Source organism: Hemitrygon akajei, chromosome 12, assembly GCF_048418815.1.
Source record: "Hemitrygon akajei chromosome 12, sHemAka1.3, whole genome shotgun sequence".
Taxonomy (NCBI): Eukaryota; Metazoa; Chordata; class Chondrichthyes; order Myliobatiformes; family Dasyatidae; genus Hemitrygon; species Hemitrygon akajei.
In genome coordinates this window covers 83,035,393-83,054,700 of record NC_133135.1, presented here as the reverse complement: position 1 = coordinate 83,054,700, position 19,308 = coordinate 83,035,393, and the positions used below count along the sequence as shown (strand labels likewise).

At 41.8% G+C, this 19,308-nt stretch overlaps 1 protein-coding gene across 1 annotated transcript in view; it reads left to right on the top strand.

The window, feature by feature from the left end:
- Positions 1-18,753, top strand: part of qsox1 (quiescin Q6 sulfhydryl oxidase 1) — a 146,328-nt gene extending 127,575 nt beyond the window's left edge. The window contains exon 12 of the mRNA XM_073063617.1: positions 16,105-18,753. Within this exon, the coding sequence (XP_072919718.1) occupies positions 16,105-16,910 (806 nt within the window). The 3' untranslated portion in view covers positions 16,911-18,753. The remainder of the gene's footprint in view (positions 1-16,104) is intronic.
- The last annotated feature ends 555 nt before the right edge of the window (positions 18,754-19,308 follow it).

The following is a 19,308-nucleotide window of genomic DNA, read 5'->3' as shown; positions in this document are numbered from 1 at the left end:
ACAGCTCCAGATTTCTCCTTGGGGTTTACTCTAGAAGCCTTCCCCACGAGTGGGAATAGGCACAAGGCTGTGGGGGTTTGAGATCAGAGTTTTCCTTCTCCTAGATGAGTTGCCAATCACGGCTGATGAGCCCCATCTGTCCAAAGTGACTGGTTTTAAGGTGCCAGTAATCTGCCTTTGCCCCTTCTCCTGTCGGTAGAAACATTTCCTCTGGGCTTAGTAGCTAAGCCACACAGGAAGGTCAGTAGCTGGAATTGCTTGTTAGAGACTATTTGAGATGCATGCCGTTTGGAGCATTTAATAGGTAGTGCGAACTTATAACTTGGCTATGACAATGTTAAGCAACACACAAACACACACACACACACACACACACACACACATATATATAATGTTGTTTAAAGTATGTCATGTAATTTGATTTTTGCAGCAGTTGTACAGTGCCTATAAAAAGTATTCAACTCTCTTGAGCAAACACGAGGAAATCTGCAGATGCTGGAAATTCAAACAACACACACAAAATGCTGGTGGAACACAGCAGGCCAGGCAGCATCTATAAGGAAAAGCACTGTCGACGTTTCGGGCCAAAACCTTTCGTCAGGACCTTTTTCACCTCTCTTGGAAGTTTTCATGTTTTATTGTTTTACAGTTTTGAATCACAGTGGATTTAATTTGGCTTTTTTGACACTGATCAATAGAAAAGACTCTTTCATGTCAAAGTGAAAACATATCTCTACAAAATGATCTAAATTAATTACAAATATAAAACACAAAACAATTGATTGCATAAGTATTCACCCCCCCCCCCCATGTATGTGACACACCAAATCAACACTAGTGCAGCCAATTAGTTTTAGAAGTCACATAATTAGTTAAATGGAGGTCTGTTTTGGAGACCTGTATGCAGTCAAGGTGTTTCAATTGATTGTAGGAAAAATACACCTGTATCTGGAAGGTCCAACTGCTGGTGAGTCAGTATCCTGGCAAAAACTACACCATGAAGACAAAAGAACATTCCAAGCACTCCACAAAAATGTTCATGAAAAGCACACGTCAGGAGATGGATACAAGAAAACTTTCAAGTCACTGAATATCCCTTGGAGTACAGTTAAGTAAATGATCAAGAAATGGAAAGAATATGGCACAGCTGTAAATCTGCCTAGAGCAGGCCATCCTCAAAAACTGAGTGACCGTGCAAGAAGGAAACTAGTGTGGGAGGCCACCAAGAGACATATGACAACTCTGGAGGAGTTACAAGCTTCAGTGGCTGAGAGACTGTGCATACAACAATTGTTGCCCTGGTGTTTCACCGGTAGCAGATTTATGGGAGAGCGGCAAAGAGAAAGCCACTGTTGGAAAAACTCACATGAAATCTCAGATAGAATTTGCCAGAAGGCACGTGGGAGTCTCAGAAGTCAGCTGGAAGAAGGTTCTATGATCTGATGAAAACAAACTTGAGCTTTTTGGCCATCAGACTAAGGGCTATCTTTGGCACAAGCCAAACACCACACATCATCAAAAACACACCATTCCTACCACGAAGCATGGTGGTGGCTGCGTCATGCTGTGGGGATGCTTCACTGCAGCAGAATCTGGAAGGCTTGTGAAGGTAGAGGGTAAAATGAATGCAGGAAAATACAGGGAAATCCTGAAGGAAAACCTGATGCAGTCTGCAAGAGAACTGCGACTTGGGAGAAGATTTGTTTTCCAACAAGACAATGACCCCCAAGTATAAAGCCAAAGCTATACAAGAATGGCTCAAAAAAACAATGTTAATGTCCTGGAGTGGCCAAGTCAGAGTCCAGACCTCAATCCAACTGAGAATTTGTGGCCGGACTTGAAAAGAACTGTTCACTCACGATCTCAGTGCAATGTGACAGAGCTTGAGCAGTTTTGTAAAGAAAAATGGGAAAAATTTGCAGTGTTCAGGTGTACAAAGCTGATAGAAATCTATCCACACAGACTCAAGGTTGTAGTTGCTGATGAAGGTACATCTACTAAATGCTGTCTTGAAGGGGTAAATACTTGTGCAATCGATTTTGTATTTTATATGTGTAATTAATTTAGATCACTTTGTAAAGATCTGTTTTCATTTTGACAGAAGGAGTCTTTTTCTGTTGATGTGTAAATAAAGCCAAATTAAATCCACTGCGATTCAATGTTGTAAAGCAATAAAGCATGAGAACTTCCAAGGGAGAGTGCTGAATACTTTTTATAGGCACTCTAAACTACTCTGAAATACACAAATCAATAAATTAACAAGTAAGTAAATAGATATTTTTGTACTAAATAATGTAGTTTATGTACAGCGTAGTACTACTACCGCAAAACATCAAATTTCATGACATATATCATTAGTAATATATCTGATTCTGAAGGAGACTGGACGTGTCCTCCACTCTCAGGCAAAAGAAAAATAATAATTCTTGTTTACAACTTATCCCCATAATCACACTGGTTTCACCCTGTCAGACATCTCCCTCCCCCACCCACTCTGAATCTTGATAAGTTTCTTTTGTCTCCTTCATAGTTCTGATGAGGGGTCCTTTCCTGAAACATTAGTTTTAACTCTCATCAAATAGATTCTGCCTGGCCTGCTGAGCATTTCTCACCATATTTTATTTCTTGCCTTTATCTTTCCCATTGTATGTGGGATTTCCAAGACTTTCATTCTGAGAGTTGGGTACTAACTTTATCAGCACCCCCCCCCCATGGTTGCCAAAGCAACCCCACATGTATCCGGCTGATAATTGAATCCTGTCAGTTACCCCAACATACAGCAAAATCAAGTTGACTGCTCTCCCATCTGGCCACAAAATCCTCCATCCATTTTCCCATCTTGAAGCAAAGCATTGGCCCAGGAAGATTTAGTTACAGGGTTGCTCTGCAACAAATAGAGAGGTCACACCCTTGCAAAGGAAACAAATGCCATCAAAGATCATGAACTTTACTTTGTAAGTGACCTCCTGTTAATGAAGCTGATGGGCTAAATGCACCGGCTTTTTAGCCATGCAAGGCATTCACACCATCTTATTTGCATTGATTATCCAAATGCATCACTGGGACCTGCAGTCTCTTGGCTTTCAACCCAGCTGCAACCACACTCTGCTCCAGCAATTCTAGTAGGTACAACTGTTAGGGCAAGTTGACCACTCCTGTTATTCATTCATGTTAACTGCAGCAATTTAAGCACACAAAAGGTTTTTAGCCTGGACAGGGACCAAGGGGGTGATGCAAGATTTCTAGTGTTGAGGAAGGCATAATAGACTCCGGGGAGAAGGCAGCAGCTGTAGTCTTTTCCCTTTGTAAAGAGTGGAGGGGCTGGATTAAATACTCTGGGGGGTTGAAAGGAACCAACACAAAACATCATGTGTCATAGTAAATAGAATGGGACGATATATCAACAGAGAATATAGTGAAAGTGTGGGTCCCACAGGGTAATAGAGTTATTCATGAGCATTACAAAAATTCATGAGAGAAGTATACCACTGAATAAAATAGGAATTGCATTGTTTAAAAGTAATTTTTGCAGCATTGAGAGTTATTTTTGTCTTTAGTGCAGTGTAGGTTTGTAATTGAGGATTAAAGTTTTATTTTTGTTTTCACTAATAGTATGGATGAAGAAAACTTAGAAAATTCAGCTTTTACTTATATACACTGATAAATCTCCACACTGGTGATGTATTTTATATTGTCAACTGGGACTTTTGATTCAAAGGATGCAATTTTCAAAAGGCAGACACCAATTAATTCATTAGGGGATGCTTAATCAAACACTATTTTGTGGTGTGTCCAAGCTAACTCAAGGGAAAATAACCTGCAACTATAATATCATGAGCAGATCTGAATAACTTGGAATGCATAGGGATTTTGTAGTCGTTACCAATTTAGTTACAATTCATTATCCAAATTGAAGTTGAGGAACTTACCAAAGATACTTTTTTCAAATAAACATCCTGAATGAAACTGAAATAAAAATCAAATAATTCACATAATCTAATAATGTTGATTGATAAAATGCACAAGAGATTTTACAAGCACTCAGTTCAAAGTTTTCTCATTTATATTTCAGAGACAGTCTACAAAGTGCTGAATGGAGTTTAAAAAAAGTATTTTCTGGTGTAGTTATGGAATGAGAACACAGAACAGTACAGTACAGCACAGTACAGGAGTTGGAGTACTTTCTGTGGAATTTCTGGAATGAGTTGTGTGTTGGAATTTATTTAGTCATGGGATCTGGATTTAGATGTTGCATCAGATAATCTGTCACAGGAAACAGGAAAGACTATGCTCATGGATGTCTCAAACCATTTACACCCAATTAAATATTATCCCTCCATTTAATAGCATTGGCTATGGGGATCTGTGGCCACTGATTAACACACAGCAAGATCACAAACCTACAGTGACCAATAATCTTTTAATATTGTCAATTGAGGGTATATTTCAGACAATTATGGAGCTGGTAATAAAATCTCCAGAACGGTCAAATCTTGAAAGACATCATTTTATAAGAAAGATATTGTGTTTGCCGTTTCTTGAAGTTGATAAAAAGAATGTTGGATGTTATCGTGTGGAGTTTCACACACTTTGATGCAAACATTTTTCACCACCCAATGGATGAGAAATATACATGGAAGTAATGTAAAGAAGTTATGTTCAAACTAGGATGGTGTAAGTGGAATTGGTATGGTGGAATTTAAAAGCTTACTTCAAAGAATTTGGAACCTGGGTAATGGTTTGGGCCAAAGTTGTGATGAACTTAGCAATTAGTTCTCAAGATGGTTGAAGGAATAGTTAAAGAGATACAAATGAGTTGTTCACAGGACATCACTAGTAAATTTGACACTTATCATCCATAATGGTTCCTGCTTTGAAGAGATGTAGAAGTTGACTAATTTAATGTATCTGGAATTTCTCCTAGACTAGACTAAGTAAGAATGGTACATTTCTGATATTGATGCTAGTTTAATTTTTCTTTAATTACTTGAAATTGAATAATCCAATTGCCATGGTAGGCTTTCTGTTCATGTCCCAAGATTATTGATTCAGAAGGTTGGCTGTCAATCCACTAAACTTACCATGCAAATACCATACCTCTTCCCAGGGAACAGAAAGGAACTAGTACTGTACCAAACAGTGTAAAAGTACTCAGGCAAAGGTGGGACTAGCTAGGTTGAAGCGTTTCACTTTTCCCAGCTCTGATTTATTACTGACCTTCCAAACTCCTGACCCTGCAATATTTTCTACTTTACCCATCCCACATGGAGATCCCCCACATTCACATAGTTGGAAGCACGAATGCTTTTAGGTCAGAAGAATGAGTGTAAGGATGCAGAGACATAGGAGGACTTCCTAATTAACTTGGGTAAGCAATAGAATAACTCCAGAGAAACCATCAGGCCATAATACAGAAACAGAATTAGGTCATTCAGGCCTTTGAGCACGCTCCACCATTCGATCATGGCTGACATATTTTTCCGTCTCAACCCCCCTGCCTTCTCCTCCTAACCTTTGACACCTTTTCGAATCAAATGCCTGTCAGCTTCCACTTCAAATATATTCAATTGCATGCCCTTCCAGCCATCTGTGGCAACGAATTCCACAAATTCACTTCCTTCTGGCTAAATAAGATCCTTCTCATCTCTGTTCTAAAGGGATGTCCTTTGATTGAGGCTGCGCCCTTAAGTTCTCGACTCTCCTACCACTGGAAACATCTTCATGTCCACTCTATATAGGCCTTTCAAAATTTGGTAGTTTTCAGTGAGATTCCCCTCATGTTTCTAAACTCCAACGATTACAGGCACAGAGCCATTAAACATTCCTTATGCATGAAGTCTTTCATCCCAACAATCATTATCGTCAACTGCCTCCTGGAGCCTCTCCAATGCCAGCAGACCCTTCCTTAGATATAGGACCCAAAAATACTCACCATACTCCAAATATAATGTGATCAATGCTTTATAAAGCCTTGGCATTTCATTATTGCTTGTATAGTTTAATCCTCTGGAAGTGAATGCTAAAACATTGCATTTGAGTTCCTTCTACCAACTCAACCTGTAAGTTAAACTTTAGGGAATCCTGCAGTAAGACTCAAGTCAATTTGCACCTTCAATTTCTGAATTCTCTTTTCATTTAGAGAATAGTCCACATCTTTATTCCTTTTACCAAAGTGCATGATCATACACTTCCCTACATTATATTCCATATGCCACTCCTTTGCTCAATCTCCTCATCCATCCAAGTCCTTCTGCAGACTCTCTACTTCCTCAACACTATCTACCCCTCCACCTATCTTTGTATCATCCATATAGGAGATCAGTGGGCAAAATTAGAGCACATGGTATTGGGGGTAGGGTACTAACATGGATAGAAAGTTGGTTGGCAGACAGGAAACAGAGTAGGGATTAATAGGTCCTTTTCAGAATGGCAGGCAGTGACTAGTGGGGTACCACAAGGCTCGGTGCTGGGACCGCAGCTATTTACAATATACATTAATGATTTAGATGAAGGGATTAAAAGTAACTTTAGCAAATTTGCAGATGACACAAATCTGGGTGGCAGTGTGAAATATGAGGAGGATGTTAGAAGAATGCAGGGTGACTTGGACATGTAGGGTGAGTGGGCAGATGCATGGCAGATACAGTTTAATGTGGATAAATGTGAGGTTATCCACTTCGGTGGCAAGAACAGGAAGGCAGATTACTATCTGAATGGTGTCAAGTTAGGAAAAGGGAAAGTACAATGAGATCTAGGTGTCCTTGTACATCAGTCACTGAAAGTAAGCATGCAGATACAGCAGACAGTGAAGAAAGCTAATGGCATGTTGGCCTTCATAACAAGGGGAGTTGAGTAGAGGAGCAAAGAGGTCCTTCTGCAGTTGTATTGTGTTCAGTTTTGGTCTCCAAATTTGAGGAAGGACATTCTTGCTATTGAGAGTGCAGCGTAGGTTCATGAGGTTAATTCCCAGGATGGCCGGACTGTCATATGTTGAAAGATTGGAGTGACTGGGCTTGTATACACTGGAATTTAGAAGGATGAGAGGGGATCTGATTGAAACATAAGATTATTAAGGGATTGGACACACTAGAGGCAGGAAACATGTTCCCAATGTTGGGGGAGTCCAGAACCAGAGGCCACAGTTTAAGAATAAAAGGTAGGCCAGTTAGAACAGAGTTCAGGAAAAACTTTTTCACCCATAGAGTTGTGGATCCATGGAATGCTCTGCCTCAGAAGGCAGTGGAGGCCAATTCTCTGGATGCTTTCAAGAAAGAGTTAGATAGAGCTCTTAAAGATAGCGGAGTCAAGGGATATGGGGAGAAGGCAGGAACGGGGTACTGATTGTGGGTGATCAGCCATGATCACATTGAATGGTGGTGCTGGCTCGAAGGGCCGAATGGACTACTCCTGCACCTATTGTCTATTATCAAACTTGGTCGCAAAGCTGTCAGTTCATCCACATTACTAACATACAAGGTGAAAAATGGTGGACCCTACACCAACACCTGCAGAACAATACTAGTCACCGGAAGCCATTTTTGCCTTCTGCCAGTCAGCAAATCTTTTATCCATACTAATACCTCTCCTCTAATTCCATGGTCTCAGTGTCTTCTTTAGAAGTCTCATTGTGGCAACTTGTCAAACGCCTTCTGTAAATCCAAGTAAACAACATCCACTAACTCTCCTTTGTCTTTCCTTCTTGTTAGTTCTTAAAAGAATTCCAACAAATCTGTCAGGTAAAATCTCCCCTGAAGGCAACTGTGCTGGCACACTCCAATTTCCAGCATGTTGCTAGTGTCTCCACAATGAAAGCTGATGCAAAGTACTTAATCAGTTGTTTAATTGTTCCTTATTGCTACTTTTCCAGTATCATTTTCCAGTGGTCAATGGCCATTCTTTACTCTCTTTTGTATTATTCGCTTCATGTTACCTTCATGTTTCATTTTTTTCACCCTTTATCGCTTTTCTAGGTGCCTTCTTTTTGTTTTTAAGTTTCCTAATGCTCTAGCTTCCAATAGTATACATCCTCTCTTTCTCATTTATGTTGACTTTGACTTCCCTTGTCAGTGATGGTTGCTTCATCTTCCCTTTAAAATGCCTTTTCACTTTTTTTGGGCTGAAATTATCCTGTAGATTCGGGATTTTCTACCATTGCTGCTGTACCCTCAAACTGCTTCTATCCTCTTCCACCTCCTCTTTCATGCCTCTGCCTTTAGACTGTGAGACCATTAGACAGAGGAGCAGAATTTGGCTATCTGGCCTATCAAGTCTGCACCACCATTCCTTTCATGACTGATTTATTACCCCTCTTAACCCTATTTTCCTGCTTTCTCCCCATTATCTTTGACAACCTGATTCCTCAAGAACTTCTCAAACTCCACTTCAAATCCAGCCAATGAATTGAACTCCACAGCCATTTGTGAAATGGATTACATAGATTCACCACCTTCTGGCTAAAGAAATTCCTTCCATCTCTTTTCGGAAGGGGCATCCCTTTGTTGTGAGGCAGTGCCCTTGATCCTAAACTCCCCAACTATTGGAAACATCCTCCAAATCCACTCTATCTAGGCCTTTCAGTATTCAATAGGTTTCAATGTGATCCCCCTTCAGTTTCCTAAACTCAGGTGAGTACTGGCTCAGAGCCATCAAATGCTTCTCATGCATTATTCATGCTTCTCATTCATTTTCCTGAACCTCCTCTGGACTCTCTCCAATGTCAGCACATTTTATTAGATAAGGAACCCAAAACTGCTCACAATACTCTGTGTGGTCTGACCAAATGCCTTATAAAGCCTCAGCATTACATCCTCTACTGTAATCTAGTATTCTAGAGTTTTGTATTCTAGTCCTCTCAAAATGAATGCTAACATTGCATTTGCCTTCTTCACCACCAACTCAATCTGCAAGTTAACCTTTAGGGGCATGAGGATTCCCAAGTCCCTTTGTGGTATGTCTGATTTCTGAATTTACTCCCCATTTAGCAAACAGTCTATACCTTTAATCCTTCTACCGCTGCATAACCATATACTTTCCTAAACTATATTCCAACTGCCACTTCTTTGCCCATTTTCCCAATCTATCTAATTCCTTCTGCAGACCCCCGCTTCCTCAACACTATATGCCCTTCCACCTATCTTTGTATCATCAACCTTGGAGGTCCTGACCTTTAACTTAGTACCCAACTCCCTGAACTCACTTTGCAAGACCTTTACCAGTGGAGAAGACGTGAGAGAATAGGACAAATCAAATGTGTGTATGGAACCAGAGGAGATGACCGAGGTACTTAATGAATATATTGCTTCAGTATTCACTATGGAAAAGGATCTTAGTGATTGTAGGAATGACTTGTAGCGGACTGAAAAGCCTGAGCATGTAGATATTAAGCAAGGGGATGTTCTGGAGCTTTTGGAAAGCATTAAGTTGGATAAGTCACCGGGACCAAACAGGATGTACCCCAGGCTACTGTGGGAAGCAAGGGAGCAGATTGCTGAGAGTCTGGTGATGATCTTGCATCATCAATGGGAATGGGAGAGGTTCCAGAGGATTGGAGGGTTGCAGATGTTGTTCCCTTATTCAAGAAAGGCAGTAGGGATAACCCAGGAAATTAAAGACCAGCAAGTCTTACTTCAGTGGTTGGTAAGTTGATAGAGAAGATCCTGAGAGGCAGGATTTATGAGCATTTGGAGAGGTGTAGTATGATTAGGAATAGTCAGCATAGCTTAGTCAAGGGCAGGTCCTGCCTTATGAGCCTGATTGAATTTTTTGAGGATGTGACTAAACACATTGATGAAGGTAGAGTAGTAGATGTAGTGTATATGGATTTCAGCAAGGCATTTGACAAGGTATCCCATGCAAGGCTTATTGAGAAAGTAAGGAGGCATGGGATCCAAGGGAACATTGCTTTGTGGATCCGGAAATGGCTTCCCCGCAGAAGGCAAAGAGTGGTTGTAGATGGGTCATATTCTGCATGGAGGCCATCCACCAGTGGTGTGTCTCAGGGATCTGTTCTGGGACCCTTACTCTTCCTGATTTTTATAAATGACCTGAATGAGGAAGTGGAGGAATGGGTTAATAAATTTGCTGATGACACAAAGGTTGGGGGTGTTGTTGATAGTGTGGAGGACTGTCAGAGGTTACAGTGGGACATTGATAGGATGTAAAACTGGGCAGAGAAGTGGCAGATGGAGTTCAACCCAGATAAGTGTGAAGTGGTTCATTTTGGTAGGTCAAATATGATGGCAGAATATAGCATTAATGGCAAGACTCTGGGCAGTGTGGAGGTTCAGATGGATCTTGGGGTCCGAGTCCATAGGACACTCAAAGTTCCTATGCAGGTTGACTCTGTGGTTAAGAAGGCATATGGTGCATTGGCCTTCATCAATCATGGGATTGAGGTTAAGAGCTGAGAGGTAATGTTGCAGCTATATAGGACCCTGGTCAGACCCCACTTGGAGTACTGTGCTCAGTTCTGGTCGCCTCACTACAGGAAGGATGTGGAATCCATAGAAAGGGTGCAGAGGAAATTTACAAGGATGTCACCTGGATTGGGAAGCATGCCTTATGAGAATAGGTTGAGTGAACTCGGCCTTTCTCCTTGAAGAGACGGAGGATGAGAGGTGACTTGATAGAGGTGTACAAGATAATGAGAGGCATTGAACGTGTGGATAGTCAGAGGCTTTTTCCCAGGGCTGGAATGGCTAGCAGGAGAGAGCATAGTTTTAAGGTGCTTGGAAGTAGGTACAGAGGAGATGTCAGGGGTAAATTTGTTACGCAGAGAGTGGTGAGTAGGTTAAATGGGCTGCCGGCGGCAGTGGTGGAGGTGGATACGATAGGGTCTTTTAAGAGATTCCTGGATGGATACGTGGAGTTTAGAAAAATAGAGGGCTATGGGTAAGCCTGTGAGGTTCTAAGGTAAGGACATGTTTGGCACAGCTTTGTGGGCCAAAGGGCCTGTATTGTGCTGTAGGTTTTCTATGTTCCTATCCATCTATCCATCCCTCCCATGTCATTGGTACTAACAGGGACCACGATCTCTGGCTGCTCACCCTCCCACTTAAGAATGCTGTGGAGTTGATCCGAAATGCCCCTGATCCTGGCACCTAGGAGGCAACAAACCATCCAGGAATCTTGTTCATATCCACAGAACCTCCTTTCCCCTAGCCAACAAATCCCCTTTCACTACAGTTTGCCTCTTCTCCTCACTTACCTTCTGAACCACAGAGTTAGACCCAGTGCTAGAGACTCTGCTAGGTCATCCCACTCAACAATATCCAAAGCAGTATACCTATTGTTGAGGGGAATGGCCACAGGGATAATCTGCACTGGCTGCCTATTCCCTTTTCCCCTTGTAATAGTCATACAGTTACCTGTTTCTTACATCTTGGGTGTAAGTATTTCCTTGTATGCCCTGTCTATCAACCCCTTGGCCTCCCACTGATCCAGAGTTCATCCAGTTCCAGCTCCAACTCCTTAACACATTCTGTTAGAAGCTGCAGCTGGATGCTCTTCTTGCAGGTGTAGTTGTCAGGAACATTGGAGGTCTCCCTGCGCTTCTCACAACCCACAAGAGGAGCATTCCACTACCCTGCCTGGCATCCCCACTGCTCGAAATGTGCAATAAGAAAGAAAAAATAAATAAATAATGGAGGGGGGGAAATCTACCTGTGGTCTATGAATCTCCGCCAGGAAGCCTTGATGAGGCTTTTGGACCCTTGAATGCAATTCATTTGGACCCTGATCCACTGACCAGATCTGAAATGCCCAGTCATTTGGATGGCTTGAGCAGATCCCTGAAACACACACAATTCCTCCTCAGGATAAAGAAGGTTGCATGGAGCCGGCTGTGTGTGCTGGTACTGCCTGATGTCACCTACTCCGTGATATAACACGCAGTTCCTGAGTTCATCATTGGTGGGATATATTGCTCATTGTGATATGTGCTGGAGTCAATGCATTTGTTTTTCCTGATTAACTCGAATCGCCTGCAGTGGATGATTTACCAAGCCCCTTCTCGGTATTCTGATTAGCATGCACATTGAATGGTGAAAGCAGAGAGACAGGCTGACAATGGAGTGACAGCCAACCCTCAGCATAATGTGGCACTTGGGATGGTGCCTGGTGCCTGACGACAAGCTCTAGTGAAGTGTAAGGGGACAGTGGTCTATTGAGTATTGGGTTCTCAATTGCGCTGACCTCCTTGATGGATGGCTGAATGGTTAAAAGCTCTACTGCTAACAAGGCAGATTGACTGGGCACTCCATTATTGGCTGACCAGCCTGGACAGCAAGTGTTTCAAATCAGGCAGGCCTCTCAACTGCTTGTTCTTCTGCAGCCATCTGTTCATCCAACTGTTGAATTAAACCTTGTAAGATTTTAAATTTTAAACACAAGGGCTCTATAGTTTCTTCCTAATGCAAACAATTTTCCTTCTCTTGTTTCCTGTATACTCATATTTCTGTGGCAGAGTGATACGTTTTTGGATATTAAGGATTACTGCAACAAGTGGTGCTGGGATAAAAGATTTGCCATAATTTTATTGAATGGTTTAGCAGGCACGAGGGGGTGAATGGCCTACTCCTGTGGAACATGGTTGCTCCTGTGCAACATGGTAGCGTTGCGGTTAGCGCTTCGCTTTACGGCATCACTGATCATCGATGGGGGTTCAATACCCGTCACTATCTGGAATGAGTTTGTATGTTCTCCCTGAGTCCATGTGAGATTGGTCAGGCGTTCCAGTTTCATCCCACATTATAAATATATACGGGTTAGAGTTAGTAAACTGTGAACATGATGCTCGTGCCAGAAGCACGGCAACGCTTGTGGGTGGCCAAGCACAATCCTCACTAGTTTATCTTGACGTAAATGACACATTTCGTGTATGTTTTGATGTGACAAACAAAGCAAATCTTTATATTTTTCCCTTCCTAGGCAGTGCCTCCCTCAGGTTTGGGATGACTTTCTTGCACTTAGTGTTTTCAGCAGCAGCATTTACCCATGCTGGAACTTTTTCACAGTACTTAAGGGGACAGTGATTTTGTGGAAAGGACTCGTCTACCAAAACTTTTGTTCGTTACAGGACGTATAGGTAGAAATACACAAATCAGTCTGTTCCGGCAATTAGACCGCTTTAGAGCAAATAACAGCAGCATAATGGCACAGCAAGTAGAGCATCACTTCTGACCTGTGCTGCTGACTCTGTGGAGTTTGTGCATTGTCCAGTAAATCAGTAAATGTGTGTGTTTGCTCGGATGCTCCAGTTTCCTCCCATATCCCAAAGTCATGCAGGTTGCAGGTTAATAGGGCACTGTAAATTTGTTTAGAACTTCATAAAATCCACAGCGTAGAAGATGGTCGCATGGTGAAAATGCGTAGTGGTTAGCACAGTGCTACACAGTACAGGTGACCCAGCTTCCCACCACTTTCGGTAAGGCGTTTGCACGTTCTCTCAGTGACTATGTGGGCTTCTTCCTGCCGCTCTGGCTTTTCCCCACAATCCAAAGATGAACCAGTTGGTAGGTTAATTGGACATTGTAAATTGCCCTGTGATTATGCTAGGATTAAAATCGGGGGGGTTGCTGGGCAGCATGGCTCAAGGGGCCAGAAGAGCCTGTTCCATTCTGTATCTCAATAAAATAAAATCCTCCATGTCAATGTTTGTATGATGTACAAATCTCTTCCCACTTCGCTCTGATGCAGCCACATTCTCCTCATATGCCTGTCGACCAGCCTTCCCAGAAATATGGCCGTTCCAGTGGTTTCAGCAACGCAACTTTTTCAGGACACTCTTATTTCCCTCTTCCAAAGAAAAACATTCTCACTTGCTTCCTGATAGTCAGCTTTAACTTTGGCAATATTCTTGTAAACTTTTTCCATTCCACCCATGCCCCGATTGCCTTTTGGTAGAAGGGAGACCACAGATGCCTACAATTAGGATTACACAGGCATGGCCAGAGTCCACATTTCTCTGCAGCCTCCTATGTTTCTGTGCATTTGAATTGCCATACCAGACTGATGCAGCCAGTCAAGGGACATTCAGCAGTTTGTTAGAGTGTTCAATATTCAAATGACCTTACCCTCCTTGTAAAGTAAAAATAAAATGCAGGTATGCTTTCTTTGTGAATGCATATACAATCGGCAGCCACTCTATTAGGTATAGGAGTACAATCTGGTGTGATCTTTTGCTGCTGTGGCCCATCCACTTCAAGGTTCATTCAGCGATGCTCTTCTGCACATCACTGTTGTAACATGTGGTTATTTGAGTTAGTGTCAGCTTGAACCAGTCTGGCCATTCTCCTCTGAGCTCTTTCATTAAAAAGGCATTTTCACCCACAGAACAGCTGCTCACTGGATTTTTTTTTTGTTTTTCGCACTATTATTGTTTATTGCAACATCCTTTGTAAACTCTAGATCAGGGCTTTCCAATCTTTTCGATGCCATGGATCCCAATCATTAACCGTGGACTCCGTGGACCTCAAATTGGGAACCCCTGATCTGGAGACTTGTACAAGAAAATCCTGGGAGCTTATCAGTTTCTGAGATATTCAAATCACCTTGTCTGGCACCAACAATCATTCCATGGTCAAAGTGACTTAGATCACATTTTTCCCCTTTCTGATATTTGGTCTGAACAACATCTGAACCTCTTGACCATGTTTGAATGCTTTTGTGCATTGAGTTGCTGCCACACGATTGGCTGGTTATGTATTTTCATTAATAAACAGGCATACAGGCATATCTAATAAAGTGGCCACTGAGTGTATGTATGTGCTGGGCCTAGAACAGGTCATCTGATATGTTAATGCCCAGGAATTTGAAGCTGCTAACTTTCTCCACTGCCAATCCCCCAATCTAGACTAGTTTATGTTCACCCTTCTTCCACTTCCTTGAGTTAATATTCAGCTTTTTAGCTTTGTTGGCATTGAGCAACAGGTTGTTGTTACTCAACCAGGTGACCAGCTGTACCTCAATCCAGTAAGTTGACTCATCATCACCTGTGATTCATCCAAGGTGTTGCCAGTGAATTTGAAGAGGGCATTAGAACTGTGTTTGGACATGCAGTCGTGTATGTACAGAGTGCAGAGCAGGCAGCCAAGCATTCAGCATTGAGACATACCTGTGCTGATGGTCCACAAGGACGAGATGGAGGAGATACTGTTACCAATTCTCACTGACTCATGTCTGCTAATGAGGAAGTCAAGTGTCCAGTTGCAGAGTGAGGTACTGGGCCCCAGGTCTTGAAGCTTGGTGCTGTATTTGGATGAGCTGATTGCTTTTAATGCTGAGCAGTGGTCAATAAACAGCAGCCTGACATGAATTCCTATCGTCCAGCTGGTCTAGAGCAGAGGGAAGAGCCAGATAAATCACATCTGCTGTTGACCTGCTGTGCTGCTAGGCGAATTGGAGAAGATCCAGGTCACCTCTGAGGGAGGAGTTGATGCACGCCATAACTATCTTCTCAAAGCATTTCATTACAGTTGATATAAGTGCCACTGAATGGTGGTCATCAAGACAGGTCACCATGCTCTTCTTGGGCACCAGTGCAATAGACACCTTCTTAAAAAAATGGAATCCTCAGAGCATAGAAACAAGAAGTTAATTCTCTCCATAACTATTCCACACAGTTTGTCCAATGAGATTTTTAGTACTCAGCCAGGTACACTATCAGGACCAGGTGCCTTTTGTAGATGCCCCTCTTGATGGATGCCTGGACATCAGCCTCAGAGACTGAAATTACAGATTGGAGATGTGGTGGCTTGCTTAGGTGTATCAAGTTCTCCCTGTCAAAGCCTGCATAAAGGGCATTGAGTTCATTCAGGAGTGAAAGGTCATTGCCACTTTGCTACCTGATCTTGCCTTGTAGGAAGTTACATTGTGTAAACCCTACCACAGCTGTCAAGCATCTGTCCATTATTCTAGTTGAGTCTGAAATTGCCTCTTTGCACTCACTGTGGCCTTCCAGAGGTCATACCTGGGTTTGTTACATAACTCCTGGTCACCAGCCCGAAACATTGTGTTTCAACTCCAGTGTGTAAAATCAAAGCCACTGAATTATTTTTACATTGTGTGTACTATTGATTATTCCTTTGTTTTCTTTATGTCCTTTAGGTGCACCAAGTGAGGATCCAAAATTCCCAAAGATTCAATGGCCACCTCCAGACATGTGTGCGGACTGTCACAATGACAACAATGGGCACCATGAGTGGATTTTAGATGCAGTGCTGAACTTCCTCAATGTACATTATTCCCCGGATAACATAGACTACAGTTATCTGGAAGAGGAGAAGGCACTCCTGAAGAAGCAGCGTAAGGTGGGAGAAGGTACTTGGCAGGGACAAGAGAGGATTGTCCCAGAAGAAGAGGGGAAGAAAGACATAGAGGAAGACAAGGGCAAGGAGGAAGAAGAAAAAAGCACAGAACCACCAGTGATGAATGAAGAACATCAAGTCAACCAAAGGAATGTAAGGAGAATCAGAAGTCAAAATAGGAGTTTTGTCAAGTGGAAACATACTGCTAGGAGGGATGTAGAAGATATTGTCGACCTGGACTTGTTTGTGAATGAACAATACAAAAAACAAGCTTTGAAGGACAGTGCTGAAAATGAGAGAGCCAGCATTATGAACAAGAAATACCGTGGACCCCAATTGCACCTACAGTCCATTGATGAATCTGGAGAGTCTAGGGAGATGTTGCAAAATTGGGTAGGCTGGGGTGGAGATCATGTCATTGCCAAGAAAAAATGGTTGAACTTCTCCCGCTTGGATACTGGCCTGTGTATTATGTTGTATTTCCTGTCCGCTTTGTCTCTATTGTCATTGTACCTCTATTTTAAAATGATGTTTCGGTGTTGGAAATTGAAATATTGGTTCACATCAGCCTGTATTGGCATTAAATATGGCAGGGAAAGGAAGTGATAAAACAAAGACTGGGTTTATAGGCCTCAGGGAGTGCAATGATATATGTATCCACTCACATTAATGTTCCATTGACATGGAAGCTCTTGAATTAGAAACAATTTAGAACATTAGTATCCTAGCTAAGGAAAATAATGTTTCCACGGGGTCACTTGTAAATTAACAATAATGGACACATTTGATCACAAAATAATTTCAAATCTAGAATATTAGATTCTGACTTGCTCACTCAAGTAAGATAAAACACCAGGATTTCAAACCCTCCATGATAAAGCTCCATTGTTTTTGCAAAGGACTTCTGATTGAGAAAACAGTTTGGTATGTCACAGCCTATGAGGTATGATTCAGAAAATAGCACCTAACTCTGCAAAGGTAAATAGGCACCTATCCTGCATATATCTCTAGGACCTGACTTAATGATGTTTTCATGTCAAAGCACATTGGAAAAGTCTTGTGGCAGTTGGTGGGAAAATAGGGTAAGGAGACAGAATCTCTGGGACTTCCTAAACCGGAGCAGGTAGATTTGCACACTATAGTCCATTGGCAGTTGCATTTTTCAAGTAATTATGCTGAAACATTTCCAACCAACCAATAAAATCCCACCATAGAAACATCCTTTTCCCAAAAGTGCTGCACTCAGTGGATAACCCCATGCACAGTGTATTCAGAAACACTGAATTTGCACAGCACTAATCTTGAGGTGACTTTCACAAGTTCCACCATGGTCTCAATATGGTGGCTTAACACTAATTACAAATCATTCCCCTTGATTTTTCACAAGCTTCAAGTTGTCCAAACCTGTGCAGTGGTCCAAACTGACATCTTTTTAGAAGAAATTTTAAAACAAGGCTCTGTTTGTTCACTCAAGTGATTGTTAAAAGTCACTTTGCAGTATTCCAAGAAGAAGAATGTAACCGTATAACAATTACAGCACGAAACAGGCCATCTCAGCCCTTCTAGTCCGTGCCGAATGCTTACTCTCACCTAGTCCCACCGAATAGGTGAGGGTCCCAGAAATACAAGCCCCAGACATTTATTTTGCATGCTGATAACATGGCCAGTGTTTATTGCATAATCCTAAATACTCCTCAGCTGACTGATTGGCTTATTGAGACATTCAGGGGTAATTGAGAACCAATCACATTACACAGGGTCTGGAGTCATATATAGGCCAGTCCATGGCAGGAGGCACATTTCCTTCCCTGAAAGTCATTAGCAAACCTGAGGTTTTTACGAGAGTCCAACAGTTTTACAACTAGAACAAATTAATAATCATCGCATTGTTATTTGTGTAGAAATTGGCTGCCATGTGTCCTACATTAGAACTTCACTCAGGAAGGAGATGACTGGTGATAAAGTAATTTGGAGACTGCAAAAGGCACCATATCAAAGAAAACCCTTTCTTCGGACAGAAGTAATGATGTGATTAAAAGCATTGAATTTGCTCATGATAGTGTTGATCTTGCAGCAGGAGAAGTTCTGCATGCCTTATGACTTCCTTTGAAGGAGGCAACCTTGTGGGATAGATCTCAGGATATCCCTGTTTGAAAGTAAGCCAACCTGCTCCAACAGGTATTAAAAATGAAAGAAAATCAGCTACTTTCATACTGACAAAGAGCAAAGGACTCTAAACAGATCACCTCCAAGTAATCTTTTACTATTTGCTCCATTGCTTCTTTTAGTGGTTTGACAACAATTGGTCACCTTCAGTTCCTGGTATCGGTAATCTGAAAAGGAATTTCACAAAGTTTTCTGCCCTGCCTGGGAAGTACACATTTTTGATTTCTGTACTGCTAACATAATCATTATTTAATTAAAAGGAAATCTTTGAGTTTCACCTTTATAGGACTCTTTCAGTTCTTTATTTCACTGGCCTCCATCATCACCAACCTGAAGAAAAACCGTTGGGGTTAATGTAAACACAAAAGATTCCGCAGAGGCTGGAAATCCAGAGTAACACAAAATCCTGGAGGAATTCAGCAGTATTTATAGAGAGGAATAAAGAGCAGGCATTTCAGGATGAGACCCTTCATTACTGATTAATGTTATACACCTTTCACACTGAGATGCTAAGATACCCAATGAGTACAACCACTGGTTTGAAAGATCAATGCAACGCCCACAGAGGACATTTATACCCATTGAATGCTTCTTACATTATTACAGTGACTTCACATTTAAAACATATTTCACTGGCCTTGGAAAGGTGGAGGAGGGACTGAGGTCATGAATCAATTATCTTTCTTTGCTTTTGGTGCTGAGAAGTCTACAGGTGAGGCAAGTGTTTTCTGGCAGCAATGCCACATTTACAAAGCCGTATTGTGCCATGAGGTTGACATAATAATATGCAAGTTCATTATCTGTTGGGAAAGATAAAGTCTGCAGTTTAGATTGTTTT